General features: G+C 43.9%; 1 protein-coding gene across 2 annotated transcripts in view; it reads left to right on the forward strand.

Moving 5' to 3' along the window:
* The window catches only part of MAP3K21 (mitogen-activated protein kinase kinase kinase 21), a 58,338-nt gene extending 39,307 nt beyond the window's left edge, over positions 1-19,031 (forward strand). The window contains exons 6-10 of one of the 2 annotated variants that reach the window (XM_066383326.1): positions 4,400-4,522; positions 10,154-10,304; positions 10,581-10,678; positions 14,125-14,880; positions 16,253-19,009. In XM_066383326.1, the coding sequence (XP_066239423.1) occupies positions 4,400-4,522; positions 10,154-10,304; positions 10,581-10,678; positions 14,125-14,880; positions 16,253-16,635 (1,511 nt within the window). In that variant the 3' untranslated portion in view covers positions 16,636-19,009. Of the gene's footprint in view, positions 1-4,399; positions 4,523-10,153; positions 10,305-10,580; positions 10,679-14,124; positions 14,881-16,252 lie in introns of both variants that reach the window. The other variant, XM_066383335.1, reaches the window with a different exon arrangement.
* Positions 19,032-20,285: the final 1,254 nt, after the last annotated feature.

A 20,285-nucleotide genomic window follows, 5' to 3' on the forward strand; every position in this document is an offset into this window, starting at 1 on the left:
AGATGTGACCTGGTCTAAGGAGATCTTAGAAGGCCTCCAAAAGAAGTAACATTTAAGATGAGACTTGAAGGAAGAATGCTTGGTTCCTTCCAGAGTTGAGAAAAGACCAGTGTGGTTGGACCAGGGGCTAGCAAATGACATCCCACAAGTTTTTCTTTTCTTTTTTTTTTTTTTTTTTTTTTTTACTTTTCTAAAGCTGGAAACGGGGAGAGACAGTCAGACAGACTCCCGCATGCGCCCAACCGGGATCCACCCGGCACGCCCACCAGAGGCTACGCTCTGCCCACCAGGGGGCGATGCTCTGCCCCTCCGGGGCGTCGCTCTGCAGCAACCAGAGCCACTCTAGCGCCTGGGGCAGAGGCCAAGGAGCCATCCCCAGCGCCCGGGCCATCTTTGCTCCAATGGAGCCTTGGCTGCAGGAGGGGAAGAGAGAGACAGAGAGGAAGGAGGGGGTGGGAGTGGAGAAGCAAATGGGCGCTTCTCCTATGTGCCCTGGCCGGGAATCGAACCCGGGTCCCCCGCACGCCAGGCCAACGCTCTACCGCTGAGCCAACCGGCCAGGGCCTACATCCCACAAGTTTTGTGCAACCCATAAGCTAAGAATAGTTTAGAAACTTTTTTTCCTTTTTAGTGAGAGACGGACAGACAGACAAACAGAAAGGGATAGAGATGAGAAGCATCAACTCGTAGTTGCAGCACTTTCATTGTTCGTTGATTGCTCCTCCTACGTGCCTTCATTAAGGGGCTGCAGCTGATCCAGTGATACCTTGCTCAAGCCAGTGACCCTGGGCTTCAAGCTAGTGACCTTTGTGCTCAAGCCAGCGATCATGGGGTCATGTCTATGATCCCACGCTCAAGCCAGCGACCCCACGCTAAAGCTGGTGAGCCTGCACTTAAGCTGGTGATCCCACACTCAAGCCAGTGACCTCACGAGTTTGAACCTCGCACCTCAGCATCCCAGGTCAATGCTCTATCCACTGTACCACCACTGGTCAGGCAAGGTTTATACACTTTTAAATACTTGAAAAGAATAGGAAGAATATTTCATGACACATGACCATTATATGAAATTTAAATTACAGTGTCCATAACTGAGGGTGTATGGGAATGCACTTATATATGTGTTGTAATGACTGCTTTCTCATCACATCTGCAGATTTGAGTTCTTGTAACAGCAAGCACATGGCTCACAAAGCCTAAAATATTTACCATGTGGCACTTTACAGCAAAAGTGTGCTACCCCTGGCTTAGACCAGGGCGAGTGATGGGAAAATATGGCCAGATGAGGCTGGAGCAGACTCAGATTTGCAGGGGCTTATCCTCTACAACTGTAACCTAAGAATCATGCGGAGATTTTGAAGGACTTTAAGCAGGGGAGTGACATGGTTAGGCACGTTTTTTGGGGTTTTTTTTGTATTTTTCTGAAGTTAGAAGTGGGGAGGCAGTCAGACAGACTCCCGCATGCGCCCGACCAGGATCCACCCGGCATGCCCACCAGGGGGCGATGCTCTTCCCATGTGGGGTGTTGCTCTGTTGCTGCCGGAGCCATTCTAGCGCCTGAGGCAGAGGCCATGGTGCCATCCTCAGTGCCCAGGCCAACTTTGCTCCAATTGAGCCTCAGCTGCGAGAGGGGAAGAGAGAGATAGAGAGGAAGGAGAGGGGGAAGAGTGGAGAAGCAGATGGGCGCCTCTCCTGTGTGCCCTGACCGGGAATCGAACCTGGGATTTCCACACGCTGGACTGACGAGCTCACTCGCTACCACTGAGCCAACCAGCCAGGGCCAGGCACATAGTTTTATTTATTTATTGACAGAGAGAGAGTCAGAGAGAGGGATAGATAGGGACAGACAGACAGGAACGGAGAGAGATGAGAAGCATCAATCACCAGTTTTTCATTGCAACACCTTAGTTGTTCATTGATTGCTTTCTCAAATGTGCCTTGACCGTGGGGCTACAGCAGACTGAGTAATCCCTTGCTCGAGCCAGCGACCTTGGGTCCAAGTTGGTAAGCTTTGCTCAAACCAGTTGAGCCTGCGCTCAAGCTGGCGACCTTGGGGTCTCGAACCTGGGTCCTCTGCATCCCAGTCTGACGCCCTGTCCACTGCACTACTGCCTGGTCAGGTCAGGCACGTATTTTTAAACATGCATCTGGCTGCTGTGAGGTAGACCAGAGGGCCCAAATGTAGATGCAGGAAGATGGATGGAGGAACTGTAGCATCCTCAGCCTGAAATGATGGTGGAGGTGGACAGAACAAAAAGAATGAGACATGTAGTGAGCATTTATTAGGTCCTGAACCCTGTGCTAAGTATTTCCTATACTCTTTGTTTTTAGTTTTTTATAGCTTTCTTATAAAATAGGAATAATGATTTTTTTCCACTCTTGTAAATGAACATTCTGAGACATGAAGAAGTTAAGTTGCTTTCCCAAAATTCATACGGTTAGTTAAGTGGTAAACTGGGGTTTAAATGTAGGGTTGCTAACTCTAGAATCTAGAATATCAATTTCTCAACCAAAACTATGACAAGAACATATATCACAGAGTTTACAAGGTACTCTGTGTTTGATTTGATATGGCAAGTCATGGAGAAGACAATATCAAGAAAACTTTTTGGATTTCTAGCATGAATAACTAGATAGCTATCTGGCCCACCAAATTCTAATTTCTTATTTCAAGTACTAAGTGGTTCTTTAAAGTACAATTTTCAAAAGATAAACTATAGCTCTGGCCAGATAGGTCGGGCTGGTTAGAACATCGTCCCGAAGCTCAGAAGTTGCCAGTTTGATCCCGTCAGGGCACACACAGGAACAGCTTGGTGTTCTTGTCTCTTTCTTTCTCTCTCTTGCCCCTTCTCTCTCACTGAAATAAATAAATTAAATTTAAAAAGTTAAACTATAGTTTTCTTGAAAATGAGAATTGAATGTGTGTCAAAGATTGTATTTAACTCACTAATTAATGAGGGATCAGTTAAAATTGGTTCAAATAGAGTTAGAGTAGCTAGGTATTTATGGGCCATTTAATAAAAGAATGTTAGGATCAGATTGCTAGGTTAAATACAAACCCGGTTTAAGACTATGGCAATAAACCCTAACCTTTGGGATTGTCTTTTTCGCCAGACAGAAATTATTTGCATCATCACCAGACAAAATCTACAGGTTAAACTTTGTCCCTAGTGAGTTGCAAAAATATCCGTCGATAGAAAAATCAATCAAAAGTTAAGACATCAAAAGAACAACCTGTGTCTGAGTTTTCAGAGTTTTTTTGTTTGGTTTTGTTTGGTATTTTGCTGTTGTTGTTTTTGACAGTTTGCTCCGTTTTCTCCAGCAGCCTCCTCTTCCCTCTGGTAATGTTACTTTTTCTTTCATATAGTCTAATAGTTCCTTGCATGTCTCTATCATGACGTCCACCTTTTCTTTCAGTCAGGTGATAGTAACTACCATTTGCAGAGAGCCATGACCTCAAAAATGCTTTTAACTGTAGGAAAGGAAAACATTTTTCTTGGCCCTCTTAGGGTCTCTCTCTGGGTCTAAAAATTAAATTAACAAAGACACCGATAGGGGAAAGCAGAAAAATCAATTCAGTATAAGTTTGACATAACCCAAGAGCCTTCATAAGGAAATGAAAACCCAAAGAAACAGTGAGACCTGAGTATGTTTAGGCTGGGTGTATTGCGGAGAGGCAGTCGTGTTGAAATATGATAGGTTTAGGAGTATATTTTGTGCCTGACCTGTGGTGGCACAGTGGATAAAGCACCAACCTGGAACACTGAAGTTGCTGGTTCGAAACCCTGGGCTTGCCTGGTCAGGGCATGCATGGAAGTTGATGCTTCCTGCTCCTCCCCCCTTCTCTCTCGCTCTTCTCTCTCACTAAAATGAATAAATAAAGTCTTAAAAAAATGTATGTTTTGGGGTAATGTGTCCTTCATCGCATCATAACCTACATTTTCTGTTCTAACCACTACGGCAACCCTGAGAATGGTTGTTGCCCTGGGGCAGCTCAGGAGACAGGCTCAGGGTGGTTTCTTGCTGATTTGAGATCCATAGTTTGTTACTGACAGAACCAGGAATCCATTAACCTAGAGTCTTCTATTTCCATTTTATTTTTAACAGTGTCGGACTGGACGAAGGTAAGTTCCCGAAAAGTTGTGCAGTCTACAAGTACTTAGTAGTATTTCACCTTTCCGTGTGTGTGCGTGTGCTTCTCACTGGACCTCACGTATTAGATGCTGAGTCATCATTAACTCAAGCTCTCAATGGCAGATAAATAAGAAAAAGAACCTGAGCTATGCTTCGTTCTTACCGCCTGGCAATTTTTGCTTGTATTGCTACGTGGTACAGGTGTTGCTGTGAAAATAAGTTAAAACCATGGATTCTCAAGTCTTCCTTTTCTCACATCTAACAGATTTCCAGCACAAAATAACTGTGCAGGCCTCTCCGAACTTGGACAAACGAAGGAATCTGAACAGCAATGGTTCCAGCCCACCCAGCAGCCCCACCGTGATCCCCCGGCTTCGAGCCATACAGTGTGAGTGCCCTCCCTGCCACCCTCCCCCCCCACCCTACCCCTCCACAGGTTTCTGTGCTCGGTTCTGTCATTGGTTCAACTGAAGCAGGCAGGATTTCATAGTCTGTTGTGACTTTTTTTTTTTTTTTTCCGAAGCTGAAAACGGGGAGGCAGTCAGATAGACTCCCGCATGCGCCCAACCGGGATCCACCCGGCATGCCCACCAGGGGGCGATGCTCTGCCCATCTTGGGGTGTCGCTCTGCTGCAATCAGAGCCATTCTAGCACCTGAGGCAGAGGCCACAGAGCCATCCTCAGCACCTGGGCCAACTTTGCTCCAGTGGAGCCTTGGCTGCGGGAGGGGAAGAGAGAGACAGAGAGGAAGGAGAGGGGGAGGGGTGGAGAAGCAGATGGGCCCTTCTCCTGTGTGCCCTGGCTGGGAATCGAACCCGGGACTCCTGCACGCCAGGCCGACGCTCTATCACTGAGCCAACTGGCCAGGGCCCGTTGTGACTTTTAACACTTAATATGTGTCATAATCATTTGGAAAACAAATGCCTTCATCTAATTTTCTTCCATTCCAATATTTTTATATTCTATGCAGTCTGGGATATGAGTAGGCCACAGAATAGAATGTGAAATATAATATCTTGAGACATTTTGTTAAATGCTTGGATACAAAATGAGCATAAGCTAATTCTATCAGTATATTTATGGATATTTGAAAAATGAAAGCAGGCATTGAAAGTTAGTTTTATTTCTTTCCTTGTTTGTAAAGAAAAAGAAATGTTTGGCTTTTTTTGTGTGACAGAGACAGAAAGAGGGACAAATAGGGACAGACAGACCAGAAGGGAGAGAGATGAGAAGCATCAATTCTTCATTGCGGCACCTTAGTTGTTCATTGACTGCTTTCTCAAATGTCCCTTGACCGTGGGCCTTCAGCAAACCAAGTGACCCCCTTGCTCAAGCTAGTGACCTTGGGTCCAAGCTGGTGAGCTTTGCTCAAACCAGATGAGCCCGCGCTCAAGATGGTGACCTCGGGATCTTGAACCTGGGTCCTCCACATTTCAGTCTGACGCTCTATCCACTGTGGCATTGCCTGGTCATACTGTTTGGCTTTTTGATGTTTAACTTGAATTTGGTCTGTATGGACCAACCTAGTACTTCAGAATACCATGCAGTATTTTTGTTTTTAAAAAGAATGTTCAGCAGGGTGGAAAAAAGACATAAAGCTTATTTGCCTGTCCCCTTTGTACAGTGATAGTTTCAGGGAGGCCCTGATCAGAGTTTAGTAGAATAACATTACTAATTATTTTCAAAGGTAAATCCAAATAAACCTCAAAAGTTGGCTAAACAAAAAAGAATGTGTTTAGTTGTGTGTTTGTAAGTAACCTGCCATCAGCAAGGTAGCAGACTTAATGATTCATTCATACCCTCTCCATTCTCCACTAAACTTAATTATCTGGTACTTACTCTTTATTTGGAGACGAAAATTCCAAAAGAATATTTTTGCTAATCAGACCTGTAGTAGATTTCTGTTGTTTTTCTTCTTTGGGGGATGGAATCCTTGGCACCAGTGGAGTATTTTTTTAAGCTCCAGGATACCAATCTCTTCACGGTTAAATGAAAAATCACCTAAATAAATATATCAACTTAGAATTTAAAGCACCTTCATTTTATTAACATGGATTTGTCTTTCTGAGAAGGTCCTTTTTCTTAAGCCACACCTTGCACCTTGCCTCTGACCAGACAGTGGAAGGGCTTCATTAGAAGAACCAGAGGACACAGGGACAAGGGAATGAGAAGTTGCAACCTCTGGTCTCTGCCCTTTTTGTCTTCATAGTCCTTTTTTAATTTTTTTTTATTTTAGGACTTTATTTTTTTAAAGCAGTGTTAAGGTCATAGCAAAATTAAGTAAAAGATGTGGAAATTGGCCCTGGCCGGTTGGCTCAGTGGTAGAGCGTTGGCCTGGCGTGCAAGGGGTCCTGGGTTCGATTCCCGGCCAGGGCACACAGGAGAAGCGCCCATCTGCTTCTCCACCCCTCCCCCTCTCCTTCCTCTCTGTCTCTCTCTTCCCCTCCCGCAGCGAGGCTCCATTGGAGCAAAGATGGTCCGGGCACTGGGGATGGCTCCTTGGCCTCTGCCCCAGGCGCTAGAGTGGCTCTGGTCGCAACAGAGCGATGCCCCGGAGGGGCAGAGCATCGCCCCCTGGTGGGCGTGCCGGATGGATCCCGGTCGGGCGCATGCAGGAGTCTGTCTGACTGTCTCTCCCTGTTTCCAGCTTCGGAAAAATACAAAAAAAAAAAAATGTGGAAATTTCCTGTACCCCCCCAACAACCTCTACTCCACTGTTACCATCCACAATTTCCATCCCGTAACAATGTTTACATTCCTCAGAGTCCATAAACCTGAATGAACATGTCATTATCACCCAGAGTGCAAACTTACACTGGGGTTGACTGTTGGTGCTGTACATCCTATGGGTTATAACGACACGAATCCACCATTCCACGGTCATGCGCTGCTCAGCAGTGGGGTCGTGTTCTGAGACATGCAGATTTGCGTTGATTGCCGAGTCCCTTACACAAACCTACTGGCACAGCCTGTGCCATAATTGTGTGTGCTTTACTTTTATATGATTCGCAGTGCAATCGGAGTGTTTATACCAGCATCACCACAAACACTGAGTAGCGTTAGGTTGCAAAGGTACGATGGCTATGACATCACTAGGTGATAGGAAACTTCATCTCCATTATAATCTTATGGAACCATCTTTGTATGTGAGGTACATCATTGGCTGTAACATTATTATGCAGCTCATGACTATGCTATTACACAGATTATTTTCACTGCTCTTAAAATCCTCTGTGCTCTACTGGTCATTGCTCCTCCCCACCCAACCACTGAGCCTTTTACTGTGGCTGTGGTTTTGTCTTTTTTTTTTTTTTTTTTTTTTTTTACAGAGACAGAGAGAGAATCAGAGAGAGGGATAGACAGGGACAGACAGATAGGAACGGAGAGATGAGAAGCATCAATCATTAGTTTTTCATTGTGCATTGCAACACCTTAATTGTTCATGGATTGCTTTCTCATACGTGCCTTGACCGTGGGCCTTCAGCAGACTGAGTAACCCCTTGCTGGAGCCAGCGACCTTGGGCTCAAGCTGGTGAGCATTTGCTCAAACCAGATGAGCCCATGCTCAAGCTGGCAACCTCAGGGTTTCGAACCTGGGTCTTCCGCATCCCAGTCCGACGCTCTATCCACTGCGCCACCACCTGGTCAGGCTTGTCTTTTCTAGAAGGTCATATGATTGGAATCATAAAATAATATGCAGCCTTTTCTTGTTGACTTCTTTCACTTAGCAATAGGCATTTAAGGTTCCTCCGTGTCTTTTCATGGCTTGGTCCCTCATGTCTTTCTAGCACTCAGCATATTCTATTACCTTCAGGTGCCACAGTTTATTTACCCAAACATCTAGTGAGGGACCTCATGGGTGTTTCCAAGTTTAAGTTTTGGAAATTGCAAATAAAGCTGCTTTAACCATTTGTATGCGGGGTTTTGTACGGACATATGTTTTCAACTCCTTTGGATAAATGCCAAGGAGGGCAATTGCTGGATCACATGGTAAGAGATGTTTAGTTTTGGAAAAACCATCAGCACTGTCTTCCATGGCTGCATCATTTTTTATTTCCACCAGCAAAGAATGAGAATCCAGTCTTCACGTTCTTCAGTTGTGAATCTCATTCTTACTGAAGTGTGGGAGCTGCATCTGGGTACACCTGGCTAGGCCCAAGATTTGCACTCATTAAATTGAATATGTTAAGCATTTCAAATAAATTCGAACTGTGCAGGGCTGAGATGAAGCTAGCTCAGGGAGCCTCTCCCCTTCCCATGAACGCGCTGGTCCTCAGCATTCCCTCTCTGAAGTGCCATATGAAGACACTGGAATTCAGATATTCCAAGCAGGGCCAGCTCTGTGTGCAAGAAATGCTCCTTCATGTTCTTTAACCTACAGCTTGGTCTTTTTCTTTCTGACCCCAGGATGCCCAACAGCTCACTCTCTCTCAGCTTTGTGCCTGTGTCTCCTCCAGTCACTGGCTTGTGCAGGCGTGCATCCTGGTGTTTTCTTGATTCAGTACAGAGTGCAGATCAGAGTGTGGCTAAGCCCCAGCTCTGGCTCCACTGTGCTGTGATGTTGCACAGGCTACCTAACTTCGCTGTACCTCAGATGCTGTTTCTGTGACATGGGCGGGAGCTGTGCAGGAAAGGACTGAGAGGGCTGATGCGGGCGGGGCATGTGGACATCACTCTTTCATGAGGTTGTCAGGAGTTGGAGCAGACAGAACAGCATGTCGCACACACAGAATGGGGACAGTAATAGTTAAAAAGGTCAGGTGGGTATGAAGCACCTAGAATGGTGCCGGGTAGGTGGTAAGAGTTCTGCAGGTCCTAGCTTGCTGTTGTGATCATTGCTTTTATTGTTATTCTTACTCTGAAGCTTTTAATGGCTTTAAGATCTCTCACTGTTGGCTTTTTTGATAACATTGGCAAATATTTGTAATTGCCCAAACTTCATGTGACCATTCTGTCTTGGGCACATCAGAGTACTCTTATTTGCACACCTGACTCATTATGAGTTATATATGTCATCTGGCACCTTTCCCCAGGACCAAAGATGGTAAACTTGAATGAGAAAAATTGATTATGAAGACATTGTAAGAAGTAAAATACAGCCTACAAACTAAAAGGAAGGATAAATTACCGTATTTTTCGCTCCATAAGATGGACCTGACCATAAGACACACCTAGGGTTTTAAGGAGGAAAATAAGAAAAAAAATATTCTGAACCAAATGGTGTGTTAAAATATTTAATAAAATACTGTATTTTTCGCTCCATAAGATGCACGGGCATTTTCCCCTCCACTTTTTGGGGAAAAAAGTGCATGTTATGGAGCAAAAAATACAGTATGTATATTGAGAGGAATGGAAAGCATTTTAGTGACCTTGAGCAACAAAAAAATTACCCAGAGATTATTTTAAGAATATCAAAGTGAAGAGCCTTTCAGAATAAGCTTGACTTTAGATAAAAACATGAGCATTTCACTAGCATGCGAAGAGCTAAAAAGAGCACCTTCTGATATTTGCGCAAAATGTTTTCTTACTATTTTTTCTTATTAAAGCTACCTCTGGCTTACTCTAATGACTGGTATTATGTGCTATCTTATTCTCTTTGAGAATAAGAAGCAGTAGAATTCACTAATCCTCTGAGGATTTCAGGTTTCAGGGTACATGTTATGGTTGTGGGCACACCTGTCTCTTCCCTGTTGTTGAATAGAATCAAATAGTGGGAAAATCAGTCAGTTGCAAAGCCCCCTCTTATTCCAGGAACAGGCCACCCTTGTACATCCTTGGCATGTTTTTTCAGAAACAGCATCAGAAGGAATAGTAACCTTGGAGCACTTATTTTTTCAGAGTGCTGTTTTTATTATTAGAAAGAAGTTCACCATCGGTAGGGTAAAAGAAATAATTTCTTTATTACTTTTATGTCTTCATTGTTTACATGTTTTGAGTAAGGTAACAGTTTTACAACTGGTTTTAGTCATTGGGCTTTAAAATGTTTTTAATTGGTTAATGAGTGATGCTGTCTATTTAGTGACTTCTGATGAAAGCAATAAAACTTGGGGAAGAAACACAGTCTGTCGACAAGAAGAATTTGAAGATGTAAAAAGGAATTTCAAGAAAAAAGGTTGTACCTGGGGACCGAATTCAATTCAAATGAAAGAAAGGGCTGATTGCAAAGAAAGGTACATGTGTGAGACCCATACGAGCTGTGACAAACAGCAGTGCCTTCTAAGTTTCTTGTTGGCCAGATTTAATGTTTGCAAAGAAATCAGAATACAACTATCTGAATATGATTTTAATCTCTAGGATGAGTTTACATGAAATTAATTATTACTTAGTTAAAATCTCTGATATATTTTTTGTCTCATTTTAAAGTTTTATTTGTCTTTTATTAACTTCTCAAAACCTAATTTGTTACGTGGTTCTAGTATATTAACACAAACATCTTTCTCTTGTAGAGTAAGACCTCTCTCAGATGGCAACAGTCCTTGGTCAACTGTTCTAATAAAAAATCCGAAAACCAGGCCATTGGCATCATTATTCGTGGACCAGCCAGGTATGTGCGTCAGAAAATAGGATTTGTTTGAGGGAGACTGAGCTTCATTGTGGTCTAGAAGCTTTGATGTATTGGTCTCGGAAGGCCATTCAAGTAGCATGGGCAAGGTTGGCAAGTAGCATTTCTTGTACCTCTACTTTTACTCGAGTTATTTCCTGTCCTGTCAGTCCTGTTAGGTGAAAGGTAATTTAGCTCCACGTTACTTAATGGGAATTCATCACTTCTGTTCTTCACCAGAAAAATTAGTATCATAATTAATTTTGTAGGACCAAATTAATTTACTGTAAGAGATAGTAAGTATGAACATGTAAACACCCTGAAATTTTGCTAGATTAAGCAGAGGTCTTCTACCTTCTGACGTGAAATTTTGTGCAGCAGGTGAAAAGCTACTGCTTGGAGAGTATTACAGTGGAATCTATAATTTAAATGAGTAATAATTATTTTTAATATTTAGCATTTCTACTTAATTTTTAGATATTAAAAGGTGGAAGAGGGAGGGAAATTGTTGAAAAACTTCTAGAATCGTTTATCACCACAGAAAAGAAAATTGGTATTTATACTTGATCATGCAAATTAAAGATGCTTAGCAAAATGTGGTGGGGTTGTGTTTTTTACTTTATTATCGATGCTGTGCTCAATTTTATAAGTGCTTTATGACTCGTTATCCATGTTCAGTTTTCTTTTCCTATTTTCATGAGGATGTGTTTCAACAAATATTTAATATGCAATACATTTGAGTATACATGAGACAGGTGCTCTGTCATTCCTGGATAAATGCTTGTCGATTTATTATTGTATCTGGACTGTTCCCTATGAAGGCAAGAGGTTCTATGATTTATTGTCAAATGTTGTGGGAAGACTAATGAAGAACAATTAATAGTATTAAAACTGGTATTTCTATAGTGTATTTTTCATCATTTGCCTTTGTCTGGATAGAAGAATTACTCAGAGAAGTCATTCTGCTTTTTTTCTTTCTTAGAATATATTTTGATCTTATTAATAATTCCTCCATGCCCTGGCCAGATAGCTAGTTGATTTAGAACATTGTTCTGATACGCAAAGATGGCTGGTTTGATCCTTGGTCAGGGCACATTCAGGAACAGATTGATGTTTCTGTCTCTCTCTAAAATCAATAAAGAAAGTTAAAAAAACAAAGCAAAAAACTCCAGCAAAGGACAGAGGATTAAAAGGATGTATTTGGTAACTCAGTTCAGTGTCTGTTTACTCTATAGTTCCCTTGAGGGTTAATGAGCAAAAGGATTACACTTGTCTCTTATGCCTGAAGGTCCTTTCCCACCACCTGTCTGTATGGCCAGATCCTTCTGAACATTCATGGCGTAGTTCAAGTCCTTCTTGACCACCTTAGTGGAAGTGGTATCGTGTCCCATCCCTCTAACTTAATACCTATTTCTGTTTTCATAGCTCTTATCTGACTCATTTGTCTTTATTAACACCTACAATTCCTGTGTTCTCTGTCCCCCACAAGCTAGAAAGTCAACTCTGTGAAGTCAAGGAATTTTTCTATTTTGTTCATCCCTATACTCCCTTTGCCCGGAACTTTGCAAGCACTTGGTATCTATTGAATGCCTAAATCAATCTCGAAGGACTGCTTGATATTCTGTGGCTCTTCCTTATATTTACCTCAGTTTGGGCGCTACTAAGGCTTATTGTTGATCATAAATAGGACTGGGCAAGGTTATGCTGGATCACTCAAAGTTCATGACCACTTGAGGGGAAAAGTATCTGTTGTACTCATCAGTAAAGGTGCATGGAAGCACACATTAGGAAACAGTATACTTTGAAATCTATGGATTTCATTTGACGATAGCATCTCCCCTCTTTGTTTAAATGATGGATGGGTAATTTGTGATTTCTTACGTACAATGTGCATTCAGTTCAGCAAAATAAAGGCTTTGCTCAGGGAAGATCCCTCATGAGATAAAGGTCAGTGTGGTCAGAGCTTGCCATCTGCAAGCATGCTCAATGTCCGTGACGTAACACTAGGGAAAGGAAGAGACTGGATGCTGCTGTAGGGGCTCCAGATCTTGAGGAATCTGAGATCACATGCGGGAAGTGTTAGACTGGAGGATTACTATCAGGTTGTATTTTGACAGAGAGTTTATGAGGTGACAGAGTGCTGGGGTCAGCAGTGTCACAGAAAAGATGGAGGGTGGATGGAAGGGGAGGGGGGGGGCTCCCTGAAGAAGAGACACCTGTTAGAAGAGCAGGCCTTGCAGAAGAAAAGCTGGTATCCCAGCTTGTCTCAGTAATACAGCAGGTTTCAGGTGTAGACAGGATGTAATTGTGAAAAAGTAATTGGGCCCTGGTTGGTTGGCTCAGCAATAGAGTGTCGGCCCAGCATGTGGAAGTCCTGCTTTTGATTCTTGGTCAGGGCACACAGGAGAAGCAACCATCTGCTTTTCTACCCCTCCTTGTCCCCCTTCTCTCTCTCCCCGTCCTGCAGCCATGGCTTGAATGGTTCAAGCAAGTTGGCCCCAGGGTGTTGAGGATGGCTTCATGGCCTCGACTCAGGTGCTAAAATAGCTCAGTTACTGAGCGACAGAGCAGCAGCCCCAGATGGGCAGAGCATCACCTGGTGGGGGTTTGCCAGGTGGATTCCAGTCGAGCTGCATTTGGGAGCATGTCTCACTGCCTCCATGCCTCTCACTTAATAAAAAGAAAAGAGAGAAAGAGAAGGGAGGGAGGGAGGGAGGGAGGGGAGGGAAAGGGAGGGGGAAGAAAAGAAAAACAAGAAAAGTAACTGGAGGTCTGTTGTGGATTGATTTATGTACCATAGTATGACTTTGTGGTTCCCATCTCTCATTAAGAACCTAAATCATGAGAATTATCTCTTCCACTTCAGCTGGTAGAATTTGTTACCCTTTGGGACTAAACACTCTTTAGAGCATCCTCCTCTTCTGCAGTGCTCCCAAACTTGAGCAAAGGCTCAAGATTGCTGGGCTCCAGCCCTGGGATGTCTGAGTCCATGTCTGCAGTGGGTCAGGAGCTTGCATTTTTACTAGTTTTTATTTGATGCAGGTGGAATGGCCCAGGGAGTACACTTTGGGAACAACTGCTCTGATGTGTGACAGTTCTTTTACATATGGGTGAGCTTTAGATGATGGAGCCTGACATGTGTATATTTAGATGAGGATAAGTATACACATTTCTGTGTGTAGATCACTTTGTTTCTTCAATAATTTCATTTTCCATGCTAGTGAGGAACCATTTCCTAAAGGCCAGGAAACAGCAGGGGGTCGGCTTGCTGGGCACCCTGGGGTTCCTTAGAGTCCTGCTGGGTGAATGGTTTGCTGAACTGAAAAGGTTTCAGCCATGCGTTTTGATTTAGAATATTTATTTATTAGATTTTAGCTTTATTTTACATGGAGTTTGAAGGATTTTTACTGTAGATGCTACAGCATGAGTGTGACTTCACCTTTGTTTAGGTGCCTGTGAAGAGCCAAAACTCATTACTGATTGGTCAGAACACCGAAAACCAAAGCAAACCAGACTGCCTGGTCCAGCCTACGTTGATTTACCTCTGAGGAAAGATGGCCAGAGAGAGAGCCTGTGGGAAGCTGAGAGCCCGGAGGAGGCCCCAGGGAGCCCTGTTGCTGGCACCCTGCAGGTGACTCCCACCAGCAGCCTGAGCAGGTCTCCCCTGAGAAGGAGAACAGAGTCTGCTCTGTATGGCTGCGCTGTGCTGCTGGCGTCAGTGGCGCTGGGCCTGGATGTCAGAGAGCTGCCCAGAACACAGGCTGCCAACGACCCAGGGCCCAAGAAGGAAAAGAAGAAACTCAATGGGATCCTGCAGCAGGCTCCCCGGCCCTGCAGTGGTGCTGCCAGTCACCCCCAGCCACCTGCCACCCAGCAGGAGCCCGGCACCCTGGGTCTTCTGTCCAGGCCTTCTTTCTCCACAAGGTGCTTGCTGCAGGCAGAGGGTGAAGACTTGTTTGAGGGCACCATGCATATCACTTGTGACCGTGATGTGCCCACCCCAGATCTCTCGCCTGCGTTTGAAGGAAGGCATCATGATCCAACCTTCACGCTGAGACCTGAGGCCAATTGCAATGTGTGGAGACACCTGGGTCCTCCCTGCTCAGAGCAGAACCATGGGAACGGGCCTCCTTCTGTTTCTTCAGAGGAAAAAGCAGCTCGTCACAGACGGACCATGTCCGATGGAAATGTTTCTCAGGCCCCGGGTAGGTCGCACGTGGGCGAAGGCACAGACAGCCCTGTAGACATGAGAATGTCACCTCCTTGTCTGCGTGCCCAACAAGTGATCACATTTCCCAGTGATTACATTTACAAATTTGTTTTCACTGTTCACACAGACCTTTGGATTTCACCCTACTCTTTTATTTAGACCTGGGAAAAATATAATTAAACCTCAGTAACTTAAATATGTAATAGCACATTAACACAAAAAGCGAGGATGAGAATAAATTGCTCTGCATCCTCTTGTGGTGAGAAAACAGATCGTTTGTCCAAATCTGAGCCAGTAATTAGTGGGAGAGCTGGAACTCACTGGGCATCTCGCCTCCCCTCCTTACCTGTCTGCTGCATCACTTGGCCTCTCTGCTCAGATGGAGTTTAACAGGTTTACTGAAAAAAAGTAAACAGCATAGTAGGGTTTGTGAGGTTGTCAGTGACTTCTTCTACATTTTACATAATGACAGCTACCTGGTAGATCTGTCCTGAGTATTGAAAACTTACATTTTTCATTTTAATGTGTTACTCTAGGGTTGGTTATAATGTATATTAAGACATGAAGTACTTTCATTCTTTTCACCTTTTCTCTCCCTCTTTTCGTTAATTATTACACCTGGATATGATTTTTTTAAGATTATTGTCTATTGCCTTTCAATACATTGATTTATTACTCTTTGTAACACAATGAAATATTGGTAATTTATAATTGTACAAGGAGAAATCCTAGCACAATAATCCCAATGGAAACCATTCTTTTTATTTTAATTAAATTTTGGGGGGTGACATTAGTTAATAAGCTTATATAGGTTTCAAGTGTACATTTCTATGATACATGATCTGTAGGAAACCATTCTTTTTCCACTCTTAATTATTAGCCAATAATTATTTGGTTAAGTGGTAATAAATCATTAGTTCTTCAGAACAAACAGGAAATGGATAACATGTGAAAACCTGACCGCTCTGCTCTTTCATTGGTTTCTTCAAACCATAGTCTGAAAGTAAAGTTAATTATATTAACGATCATTTTTAAAATCCAATCTAATCAGCTTTGGAAGCTGCCCTATTTGTGAAGCAATTTCATTGATCGCTGGCACGAGCACTTCAATGATGACTTAGCTCCTGTTGCAGATGTAGGTTCCATAGTTCAAAGCCCTCTTTCCAGCTTTGCAGTAATTTTCCATGAGAAATCAAACAAGCATTATGTCCTAACAGTTTTAAAAAGTTTGTGTTCAGGTCTCTTTATGGAAACTCTTTCAAGTGATTACCTAATTGAACTGTCATCCTAGTTATTTTTCTTGATATTCATTGTTTTAGATGTCACAGTCTTTCTGAACGCACACTGTCTTTTGCTCTCTCCACCAGCTGGTGTCACAGGCGCCCCTGCATTGCCACCCGAGTGGGTGTGGGGGCTGCCTCACCCCGCCTGCAGTCCTCACAGTCATCTGCCAAGCGAGGCCACACCAGGAAAACAAAGAGCTCTCACTGCTGTGCCTCTGCCTTGCCCCCCCTCCCTGACCGGCCCAGCGGATGCCCCCCAGGCTTTCCCAGGAAGAACAGAGCCTCAGCAGGCACAGGCCCCAAACTGTTCCCGCGGTGCCAAGGACAGAGCCGTACCACTTGTGCCTTCCCTGCTGGATGCTGACTTGGAGGGCCAGAGCAGAGACTACACGGTGCCCTTGTGCAGGATGAAGAGCAGGAACAGCCAGCCATCTATCTATGAGCTGGAGAAAGAATTCCTGTCTTAAGTGCCTTATGTTGTTCAAGCATTTTTTTTTTAAGATGAACAAATTAAAACACTGTCTGCCTTTAAACTGTTTCATGCTGCTGTCTGTTGTGTTTTCCAAAGCTGTGTTCATGTTCCTACAGCGGTAATGGATGTCTGACTTCTCAAAATGCGGACTTGACTGCTATATACTGTCTGCATCCATGGTTTTTCCCACTGGACTCCTACCAAATGACTTGAAACACACAGGTGTAAAACAGGAAGTGTGCACAGGAAAGCAAACCTCTGCTGGGAAGTTACTGGAAGCACAACTGTAATGCTGCTGCTCCCATTACAGTGGTACCTTGAGATGCGAATTTAATTCGTTCTGTAACCGAGCTCATAAGTCAGTCAACTCGTATATCAAACTGCCGATACTGGACCCGTCTGCCAATGTGCCAACTACCGGCAGCTTCCCGAATCACAACTCTATCTCAGAATTTTGCTCGGATCTCGAACAAAATACAGACCGAGTCGCAGCTCATATCTTAAAAAATTCGTATGTTGGTCTGTTCGTATCTCAAGGTAACACTGTATATCCTCATCTGTTAGTGCATAAAGGTAGTGAGGTCACCATTGTTCCCTCCTGCCTTTATTCCTTTATTTCTCCTTTCCTTTCTTCTCGCTTTCTCTCTCTCTGTTCCTCTCATGCAACAAAGAGCCAAGAAGAATAATGTGATATTAGTAAGTAACAGCATCTACTTTTAAAATAATAACTAGAGTAGCTACAATGTCCTATTTAAATTACCTAGACTCAGCAGTAGGTTTATAATGCTTAAATATGTTCAAGTCTCACCTAAATTATGCACTATTTTCATCTTTGTGGAAAATCTACTGAATGTAACGAATGTAACTTGTCAAAGTTTTACTGAATGTTAACTGATAAAAAATTTATCCATTTGACTCCAAAATAGTTTTTTACAAGCTGACTCCATGTGGTTAAGACTGTATTTATTCAGCTGAGAGACATGTGTCCACAGGTCCTTCCTGTAGGAAGGGTGCTTCCTTCTTCAGTAGCAATTTATTTGGTCTCCAGAAGTGTAAAGCCCTTTCATTATGTTGTTGAATTTTTAAACATTGGCACATATACTGTGTATTATAAACATGTCATTTAATTTTATTTTTCTTCATTTAAATACATAATTATCATAATAATCCCAAATACAGTTAAAAACACTGCCAAGTCAAAAACAGTAGTACTGTTAAAATTTAAGTATTGTGTAGTTATTTCACATTTAATTGTGAATAAAATGTTGAGACATCTGTTGAGATTAGCGTATATGGTGGAGAGAAATGTATTATAGATTACTTTTAGATAGTTTATAAAATGGATCTTTGATCAGGATTTAAACTGATAAAATGAGCCACTTATAAATAATGCAAAGAGACCACTGAGTTATAAACTAACAGAAACAGTTATCTAGCAGCATGGTAAATTTTCCTGGGTCTCTTAAGCTAAATCTACTTTTCTCCCCTCCTCTCACTAGAGTATGGCTATTCAGATGACCAACAATAAATATTTAAATGTTTTCCATGCGATGAAAAACAAAATTACGAATCTTACTTTAGATTTTATTAGAATTTTACCTTAATCTAACAGATTACCTGATAACTGTATTGAACAACTATTGGAGATATGAGGAAAAACAGCTGTGGACATATGAAATGAACTCGAATTAGTTTCTGCAAACTAAGCAAACAAAAAAATTGAGACAATATTTAACTGCAGGAAAAAATGTTCTAGAATAATCCTCAATCATAGAATACAATATGATTCAGTGGTGAACAGTTTTTAATAAGATAATATGATTTATCAATTTAAGAATTTTACCTTAGTTCAGGTTTACTGAATACCTGAAATGTCAGCAATTTAAATTGAATCAGCTGTGATAAAACATGCCTATAGAACACATGAAAAATTCTATTTGGCCATTTTGGAACTCCCTGATCACCTTGAAGGTGTGCCCCAGCAGATGACAACAGAATACAGAAGGATTAGAATAACATTTTTCCCTAAAGAAAACAATGTTGGCCCTGGCCGGTTGGCTCAGTGGTAGAGCGTTGCCTGGCATGCAGGAGTCCCGGGATTGATTCCGGCCAGGGCACACAGGAGAAGCGCCCATCTGCTTCTCCACCCCTCCCCGTCTCCTTCCTCTCTGTCTCTCTCTTCCCCTCCTGCAGCCGAGGCTCCATTGGAGCAAAGTTGGCCTGGGTGCTGAGGATGGCTCCATGGCCTCTACCTCAGGCACTAGAATGGCTCTGGTCGCTGCAGAGCGATGCCCCAGATGGGCAGAGCATCACCCCCTGGTGGGCATGCTGAGTGGATCCCAGTCGGGTGCATGCGGGAGTCTGTCTGACTGCCTCCCTGTTTCCAGCTTCGGAAAAATGCAAAAATAAAATAAGAAAACAATGTTGTGTTTAGATTCTTGCAGCACAATCTCTGATACTTACTGTGTTCTGTTGTGGTTTGAACCCCTGGTTTTGTTGGTTGATCCAGTGTCGATCAATGTCAGGCACTACCAGAGACAGGCCCTGGTCTACCTGTTTGGAGCTACAAAGCAATCTGCAGTTTGTGGCTATCGGACCTAGGTGTGCGTGGAAGGGACTCAGCTCAGCGCTAAGGCCTTCCACCAGCCCTGAGCCTAGGGTGATGTTAGCAAACCACAGGCCCCCCAGGCTGTGCTTTCACTTGTCAGCTGTGAGGCTCAGTTCCGGAAAGAACCTCTGGCAGTCAGTGAGCTGCTTAAGGGGGGCTCTCAGTGAGTCACCAGGTAGGGGAAGTGGTGTTCCCCAAATTAATTAATAGATTCACACTGGCGCCATTCCTGAGTTTTCCTGGGTTTGAAGCCACTCAGCAAAAGTCTGACACCAAGGTCAGCCACCACCTGGCTGGGCGTGCATGGGGCCCACACTGACCAGGGTTTGACTCTGTGAAGGGCATGCTCTGCACAGGGACAGTGGCACTGGTTGGGAGGGTGTGATAAAATGCTCCCCCTCCCACTATCTGCAAGAACCACCCACCTCAATGTTTCCCAGAGTCTGCCCATAGCTCCAGAGGACTCCTCTGCACTGGGGAGCCCAGTGGGCAACACTGAGCAGCACAAGGTCAGCCGCTGGGCTGATCGGGAGTCAGCAGGGTGCAGCTAATGGTTCTTCCTCAGTGGGGCTGTGGGGCTGCTGTGGGGGTTGGGACACCACTACTCTGGCTGCAGGAACAGCAGACCACTCCAGCCTGCTGGAGGCTCTGCTTCTAAGGCAGTGCAGGTCTGGGTGCCCCAGGTCACCAGTGGAGGACTCTTACTGCTGCTGCCATTGGCAAGGCACTCCAGGCCGGCAGGCAGCTAGCTGAGCTACAGTGGACACAGAGCCAGGCCCCCCCCCCAGTCTGCATTGGATGGGGAAGGGAAATGATCTGCCCCAGAACCACACAGCTTGTCCCTGATCTCCTCAGATTCCTCCTTGAGATCCCTTTCAGGGAGTCAATTCCACAGGCTCAGGCAACAGACTCCTCTGCAGTGTGTGAGTTCAGGCGGGTAAATGGGGCAAGAAAGTGGGGCCTCTGCAGTCCCCTCATCCAGTACAGACTGGGGAGAGGTGCTCACCTCAGGAAAGGTGAGGTCTGTGGGTGGGGCA

This window comes from Saccopteryx leptura, chromosome 1 (genome assembly GCF_036850995.1).
Source record: "Saccopteryx leptura isolate mSacLep1 chromosome 1, mSacLep1_pri_phased_curated, whole genome shotgun sequence".
NCBI lineage: Eukaryota > Metazoa > Chordata > Mammalia > Chiroptera > Emballonuridae > Saccopteryx > Saccopteryx leptura.